Raw genomic sequence first — 8,439 nt, 5'->3', positions numbered from 1 at the left:
AGACCAGAAAATCAAACCCTGCTTTCCACAACATTCACTTTTACAGTTTGAATGACTTTAGATAAACACTTCTATCTGCTATCAGGTGATTAAACATGGAAATGAGTTGCATCTCCACCTCCATCCTAGAGGTTCTTCAGCAGCTCTAAGAGCCTCAGAGACATGGCACCCTGATTGAGGTGATTCCTATGGAAACCAGCAGGGCTCTGACACATTCACATGTATGTAATGGCAAAGAAGGAGTTCCATGAAGCCAATGTCCTCTTTCACCACGGGTCTTGGAGGGATTGGCTACATGCACGAGATTCAGAATCCTGAAGGTGACCTGTGAGTGAAAATGAATTCTGGGATCCATTTCAGCCTCTCCCTGACCCTGAACAGGATAAGTGGAGGGATGGATGGAACTCTGTATTACAGCTGAATCAATAGGTTGGAGGAGTGATCTTTGTATTTAAATATATATTAGACGCTCTTAAAGTTGCTCTAGTCTACAGCTTCTACAGGATTTGTCCCCAGCTGCAGAATAAAATCAATCTATGGAGTCCGGAGTCAAACAAGGGATGGTTCGACTTCCTGGCGTATCTTTGACTCCTCTGCCCCCTAGTGGCTCAAGTTGTGTAGTGTGACGTCACTTCTCTATGCAGGCTGGCTGCAGCAATTTGGCTTATATATTTACTACAGCAACATTTCAGTAAATTAAGGATGAAATATAATAATAATAATAATATGTACACACTTTAAACCTTACCATTTAAGCTTTTTAATAAAAAAAACATGTGGAGACCAGACATCAGCTCAGTGTGGGAATGTGTTACAGCAGTAAGAAGCAATGAGAAACAAAGACAAATATCATATATAATATCAAATATCATCAATCTAGAATCCCACAAATCAGAATGTGGAATAAATCCGAATAAATAAAAAAACAGGAATGAGAATGTAAATGTAAATAAGAACTGCAGATGAGCTGAGATCAGATCACAGGGATGGAGCCGTCACCCCCATCCAACACGGGACAGAAGAATGGGAGGAGCCTGTGAGTGAAGTGCCAGCCAGCAAAGGAGAAGATCAGGGTTGCAGTTTGGGTGTTATAAAGGGAGATCTCACCCGCTTCATAATCCAGATACACGCCCACTTCATTTGGCATGGGTGCATTCAGACGGACAGGAGGGTCAGTAAGAGCATATAAGGCATAATTACTGAACCACACAGTCCAGTAACCATTCTGAGGGCACAGTTTGGCGTTTCCCCTCCGCCACATGGTCTCTTTGGCCAGGCCTAAAGCCCACGGAGTCGCTCCACTAATCTTGACTTCGTAGTAAATTCTTCCTGTGCAGAACTTCTGCATTCCTAACACATAAACACCTTTGTCGAATCTGGCCGAGAGTGAGTTGGCTACAGGATCAAAACCAGGCAGGACAGCAGGATGAGCCGCAGCAAGATCCAGTGTCATATCCACTGTGTACCGCCGGATCCTTGCCAGCTGTGCCCTCCGCTGTGCATAAACCTCTTGATTGAGGACCTCTTCCAGCGGAGCTCTCTCTTGGTGACTTTGTAAACAAGTAGAGTAGTTCTGCACAGACACGCAGAAGCATTGAGGAGGATTGCGCCTCTGCATCATCCTGTCCTCCAGGTGGTCCACAGGAGGGATCAGCCGAAGTGACTGAGGCCCCGGTGCTTGAGGATGAGGCTCCAGAGTCTCACACTGAGGGTCACTCTGTCTGAATTCAGCAGTCAACTCAGATATTACCGTGTTCTTGTCGGCGTCAGGTCTTGAGTCATAAAGCCTTTGACACAGGGGACACACAAACCTGGCGTTCATGTCCCAGTGCTGAGTGATGCAGGCTTTGCAAAAGCTGTGTCCACATGGTATGGAGACTGGGTCAGTGAAGATGTCCAGACAGATGGAGCACAGGAACTGAGCTTCAGACAGATGGCAGGTGCGTTTGAGATGAGACATGTCTACAAAAGAGGATATGAGGGAAAACAGCTCTGGAATTATACAATCAAGCTATTACATGAAGAACTTTCAGCTGTTCTGTAACAAGAAGGCTAATGTTAGCAGGCTAATGTAATTACTGTGGTGTCACGTGTTTCTTCCTCTTCAGTGTAGTTGTGTCACTTCTTCTTCAGGCGATGAGACGAAGCTAAGCTTGAGACAAAACCACACCAACACACCAACACAACATCTACCAGCTGTGCTGCTTAGAACACTGACAAGAATCTAAAGCTGCTTCAACTTATATATTGATGTCATCAAACTAACACAGCGTTGTCATCCAAAAGTTAGGACAATGATGCCATAGAAGCAAACAGGAGCTTCAACGATGATGTCATCATGAATGCTGTTTCACTACTGTGCATGTATATTGCTAATAATAATTAAAACAATAATAAAAAATGATCAAGAACCCCAAATGTTCCTTCAACACAGCGACTCGGACTAAGATCTCAGCAGGCAACAACAAAGACTCCATCTCTTGGAAATACAGCGTTCTCGTTGTGCTGCGCTCCTTTTCTCTGGAATGGAATTCCTCTATTAAATAAAATGTGGAGCAGCCGAAAGGAAAAGAAGAAGAGTGATTGGCTGGCCTAAGTTTAGTTCATTCATAAATAGGTTGGAGGAGTGATCTTTGTATTTAAATAAAGTTGCTCTTGTCTACAGCTTCTTTCATTTTCACTCACAGGTCACCTTCTGGACTCTGAAATCGTGCATGTAGCCAATCCCTCCAAGAAGACCTTCACTCCTTATAATCAGCTGTTTGGAAATGATGACCCGTGGTGAAACAGGACATTGGCTTCATGGAACTCCTTCTTTGCCATTACATACATGTGAATATGTCAGAGCCCTGCTGGTTTCCATAGGAATCACCTAAATCAGGGTGCCATGTCTCTCAGGCTCTTAGAGCTGCTGAAGAACCTCTAGGATGGAGGTGAAGCTCAGGATGTTCAGCATGTAAAGATGCAACTCAGAATTTCCATGTTTAATCACCTGATAGCAGATAGAAGTGTTTATCTAAAGTCATTCAAACTGTAAAAGTGAATGTTGTGGAAAGCAGGGTTTGATTTTCTGGTCTGAATCCAGAGATCGGAAGATAGAAAGGTACTCGAAACGCACACACGCGCACACACACGCACACAGGGAGCCATGTTTCAGAGAGTACAGGCTCCATGTAGTAAGCTGAATGCTGCTATCTAGTGGATGAAAAGAGTCAGTGGGTTCATTTGCAGGAACAGTTTAATCTAGTTTTATAAGTTTGTAAATAATACCAAAATAAATAAATGGCGGTAATGTCAGTCAAACTGTGCATTACTTATATTATTGTTGTAAAATATTATTGTAAATAAACGAACCAAATATTGCTGCAATCAGGCTGTATAGAGACGTCACACACACACACACACACACACACACACACACACACACAGACACACACAGAAAAGTAGAAGCTTTGTGGACTGATTCGAGGATTTCCACTGTAAAAGCAAATTTGGGGATTGTTCTGTTTAAAATTCAGGATTTTTGTTAGGAAGCTTGCTTCCTACATGGATCCTGAACTGCTCTCTGAAACAAAATGGCTCCTGTGCCTGTGTGCGTAAGGGTTTGACTTCCTGTCGTATCTTTGACTCTTCTGCCCCCTAGTGGCTCACGTTTTGTGGCGTGATGTCGGCTTGGTCGCAGTGGTGACGTCACTTCTCTATTCAGGCTGGCTGTAGCAATATTTGGTGGATTAATTTACAACAGCAAAATATTCAGTCAATTAAGGATGAAATCCATAATAATAATAATAATTATAATAATAATTTCAGTCTAGTTGTTAGTGTTCCATTCGTGCTATAACATATCTGTATAATATTTGAAAAAATAACAATAACAATAATGATAATCAATATAAGAAATGCAGTTTGACTGACATTACACCTTGAGATCATAAAAGTACAATTTATATTACTGCTGAAAATAGGTCAAATCGATCAAAGTGACTATTCGCATTATTTTAATGAAGAAACTCAGCCTGGAGTTTTGTGAGAGTAATAAATATTGTGTAAGGTTGAGCTGATATTGGCTCGTTGCTGCTTCAGGTGAACGCAGCTTCTAGTCTCATCACTGATGTGTATTGAGGTGATTGAGGGTTTTATGACAAATCTAACGCTTTACTGAGACGAAGTATAGCAGCAGTATGAAGCCCATCCACAACTTCTTCCCACCATTCCTCTCTAAGCTTAAGGCCAAGCTCCCCCTCCCTCCTCAGCAGCCCTCCTTTGAGATTAGGACCGATCACACAGATCCAGGATGCCACTGTCAGTCACATACAAGTCGTCTGTGTACATGGATAATCAATATCCAACATCATTAAGAATAACACCTTTATAAAGAGTGGAGCACTTTAATGTGATGGCCAGTGGTATAACAGTCAGGGCAAAGAGAAATGGAGATAAATGGCCCTAACAGGTCCAAACCTGTCAGAAACACGGCATGACACAGCACATCATGGGGTGCCACGTCTAAAAAATATGCGTGCTTTGGCTGCAGCAGCAGGATCAGTCAGGACATTAGGATTAGCTGCAATCCGTCTCATTAGCGCAGATATTCTGTAACTGTTGTACAGCTCTTCAACCGCTCCTAGGACGACCTGAGAGTCGTCCCCAAACTCCCCCACGCTGCTACTCTCAGGATAGCGACTCTCAGGATAGCGACTCTCAGGATAGCGCACGCAGAAGACTTGAGGTGGATTGCCCATCAGCATCATCCTGACCTCCCGGTGGTTCACAGGAGGGATCAGCCGAAGTGACTGAGGCCCTGGTGCTTGTGGACGAGGCTCCAGAGTCTCACAGACAGAGCGGCCCTCAGTGTGAGAGTTGCTCTGTCTGAATTCAGCAGTCAGCTCAGATATTACCGTGTTCTTGTCGGGGTCAGGTCTCGGGACATGAGGCATTTGACACAGGGGACACACACACCTGGCGTTCATGTCCCAGTGCCCAGAGATGCAGGCTTTGCAAAAGCTGTGTCCACATGGAATGGAGACTGGGTCAGTGAAGATGTCCAGACAGATGGAGCACAGGAACTGAGCTTCAGACAGATGGCAGGTGCGTTTGAGATGAGACATGTCTACAAAAGAGGATATGAGGGAAAACAGCTCTGGAATTATACAATCAAGCTATTACATGAAGAACTTTCAGCTGTTCTGTAACAAGAAGGCTAATGTTAGCAGGCTAATGTAATTACTGTGGTGTCACGTGTTTCTTCCTCTTCAGTGTAGTTGTGTCACTTCTTCTTCAGGCGATGAGACGAAGCTAAGCTTGAGACAAAACCACACCAACACACCAACACAACATCTACCAACTGTGCTGCTTAGAACACTGACAAGAATCTAAAGCTGCTTCAACTTATATATTGATGTCATCAAACTAACACAGCAATGTCATCCAAGACAATGATGCCATAGAAGCAAACAGGAGCTCCAACAATGATGTCATCATGAATGCTGTTTCACTACTTAAAGAACACAGTGGAGATCAGGGGCAGCATGTGCATGAATTAACTAATAATGATCAAATTAATAACAAAAATGATCAAGGACCCCAAATGTTCATTCAACACAGCGACTCGGCTTTTAAACAATCCTGCACTCCGGCCTGTGGGCCCCCCCTCCGGCCTGCGGGCCCCACTCCGGCCTGCGGGCCCCCCCTCCGGCCTGCGGGCCCCACTCCGGCCTGCGGGCCCCACACTGGCCTGTGGGGCCCCCCTCCGGCCTGTGGTTCCCCCCATACTCAGAAGAAAACCCAGAAACCCAGCTGATCAACCACAGATCCATCCACTGACTCTTTTCATCCACTAAGTGGCAGCATGCCGCTTACCACATGTAGCCTGAACAGCTCCCTGAAACAACATGGCTCCTATGTGTGTGTATTTGTGTGTGTAGTCATAGGTGTAATCAGTTACGATCAAAGTAACTATGTGCAAGCTTGATTGAGGATTTAAAAAACTACTTAAACCGTTACACCGAGTGTCAAATTGCAAATCAAGAAGCCATTGTTTCACTGTTCTGCCATTTGAACGTCTGTCCTGTGATTGTTGACGCCCTGTGCTCATTTGAACACATCCTCATCATGTGACGCCACACATTTGTCCACACAAGTGGTTCACAGCAGCGGGTTCATGCATGTTGATTTTTCAGTGAGACTTCTCTGCTGCTGTGTTCCTGTTGGAAAGCAGATCATTCAAAGAAAGCTTCTAAACACAGATGGTACGACGCCACACTGTCACTGTGGCGTAAGGTTGTGGTTTTGCTCGGCGTGGGAGGTCGCCACTCTTTAACCCGTCTACACAAGCACAGAGGGGAACATGACAGGGGGAGGCAGTAGTCGAGTGGGTAGAGCTTCCACTTAAGAACCGGAGGGTTGCCGGTTCGAGTCCCTGTCAAGGTGCCCCTGAGCAAGGCACCGAACCCTCAATTGCCCCCCCCTCTGCGAAGGGTGGTAATATAATGTAATGTAAGTCGCTTTGGATAAAAGCGTCCGCCAAATGATCGTAATGTAATGTAATGTAATGACATGAGGTCGGGCACAGACAGGAAACAGCTGGTTGATCTTAGTAATCATGTGAACTCTGACAAACTTTTATTCTTCAGATATTGAGCAGAATTTGACACAAACACACACACTTGACACCCTTGACTGACATTATGACTCCCTGTGTGTTTAATCTGTTATTGATTGTGTGTTTGTCTTCCTGGGTGCATTTCTAAAGGGATCAACCTCAAATCAGTCAAACTTTACAATCTTCAGTAAACTCAACATTGACAGAAGCGTTCAGGTTTGAAAGTCTTGTGTTTTTATTTTAAGTATTGCATCTTCAACTTACACGGCTAGAATCAATCAGAGTGCATGTTTTACAAAGGATGGCCACAGATTCAGTACAACAGGAGGATGCAGGTCTGCTCACACACGTGGACGTGGGGGCGCCCTGGTGGCCAAGCTGCGACACTACAACTCAACAAGTCCTCAGAGGCGACAGGAACATCTCAAAGGAGTCGATCCCAAACCAGACAGCAGAGGTAAAAATATAGATTTGTGAGCTTTAGATCGTGAGGATATGCATTTTTGAACTTCTCGACTAAGTCAGGCTGATAGCGACACCTGGCTGCAATGAATTCTGGGAGCAGAGTTGGGATCAGTTCACTTCCATGTTTACGTTTCCCTGGATACCAATCATTCCCAGCTGTGATCGCTGCAGACTGAATCTGGAGCAGGTGTCTCCCCAAAAGCAAGAACGTGGATCACACACACACACACACACTGACATGAGAGAGGATCAATCTGAGCTTAACAGAATGTGTTCTTGGTGTTTGGAGGTTTAGCTGCAGTTTACACAAAAGTAAGTGTGTGTTGTTTTCTCCTTCTCCAGAATCCAGATTGTCTCACTGCAGTAAACCACGTCTGTTTAGCACTCAGAGCAGATTCCAACAAACACCAAGAGGATCTGATCCAGGCCTGGAGAAGGACTGACGTGGGCCCCCTTTCTCTCATGAGTGCAGGACGACACAACCCAGGAGGGAGATGGAGGTTAATAACTTAAAGGGCCCCTCAGACAGGGACAGGGACAGAGACACTGAGGGGCTCCCAGGTGTCTCCACCACTTTGTGAGTCCACCTGAGCACTGAGAGCTCACGTGTCAAACTACACACCGCAGCCACGTCGCTCAGGGAGACTCAAGCGTTTGTTCTTTTGTTTCCTTCTCTAGATCCTCAGTCTGAGGCTTTGTGAGTGTAAGACACATTTTGTCAACTAAAACTCAAATCTAACAGAGACTACGACCCTCCTAACAGAGGAAAGTGGAGATGTAGACCCCTGATATTGTGTAGTAGCCTGCTCACTATTGGCCAGTTCAGGGAAAACCTGGTGTGAAGGAAAGCCCCTCTAAACCAGACCAGGGGACCAGAGGACCATGGGACCATGGGACCATGGGACCAGAGGACCAGAAGACCAGAGAACCAAGGGACCAGAGGACCAGAGGACCAGAGGACCAGAGCGAGCACAGGCTTTCCGGCTGTCCTGTCAGGTGTGTTACTGTGGCGGCGGCGTGGGGGAGTGGCCAGCTTCAGCAGCTTAGGGGGCGGGGTTACAATTCAAGTGTCCATCCAACAAAACATCAGAAACATGAAAACAACATGGCTACATCTTTTTTTTTTTGTCCCCCAAAAATAATAATAATAATAATAACAATAATAATAATAATAATAATGCATAAACATGTACAACTCTTAGAATCAGGAATGAGGGACTGAACAGAAGAGTAAAGATCAGACCTAAATAAGTTAAACTTCCTGTGATCGCTCAGGGATGGAGAAATAAATATTTGAATAACCAGGGCTGTGTTTTATCTTCTCATTCACACTGCAGACCACTCGGGTGGAAATAAGAGCGGGAGGGGAAGGA

General features: G+C 45.1%; 1 protein-coding gene and 1 long non-coding RNA gene across 2 annotated transcripts; one reads left to right on the top strand and one right to left on the bottom strand.

Moving 5' to 3' along the window:
• Positions 1-973: 973 nt before the first annotated feature.
• On the bottom strand, positions 974-1,960 carry LOC143016668 (zinc-binding protein A33-like). The gene has a single exon (XM_076171108.1). It carries the CDS (start codon positions 1,958-1,960, stop codon positions 974-976), a length of 987 nt encoding a protein of 328 aa, XP_076027223.1.
• Positions 1,961-7,969: 6,009 nt separating this feature from the next.
• Positions 7,970-8,191, top strand: LOC143016711 (uncharacterized). Its single transcript, XR_012965548.1, has 2 exons — positions 7,970-8,062; positions 8,106-8,191. It is a non-coding gene; the product is annotated as an uncharacterized LOC143016711 (long non-coding RNA).
• The last annotated feature ends 248 nt before the right edge of the window (positions 8,192-8,439 follow it).

This window comes from Genypterus blacodes, unplaced genomic scaffold (assembly GCF_046128005.1).
Source record: "Genypterus blacodes isolate CSIRO-AG114 ecotype Tasmania unplaced genomic scaffold, CSIRO-AGI_Gbla_v1 ptg000240l_1, whole genome shotgun sequence".
NCBI lineage: Eukaryota > Metazoa > Chordata > Actinopteri > Ophidiiformes > Ophidiidae > Genypterus > Genypterus blacodes.
Note: the sequence above shows the minus strand (reverse complement) of the source record. Positions and strands in the feature narration are given on the sequence as shown.

Excerpts from the sequence above, each read along its gene's own strand:
- LOC143016668 (XM_076171108.1), bottom strand. The coding sequence starts at position 1,960 with ATGTCTCATCTCAAACGCACCTGCCATCTGTCTGAAGCTCAGTTCCTG.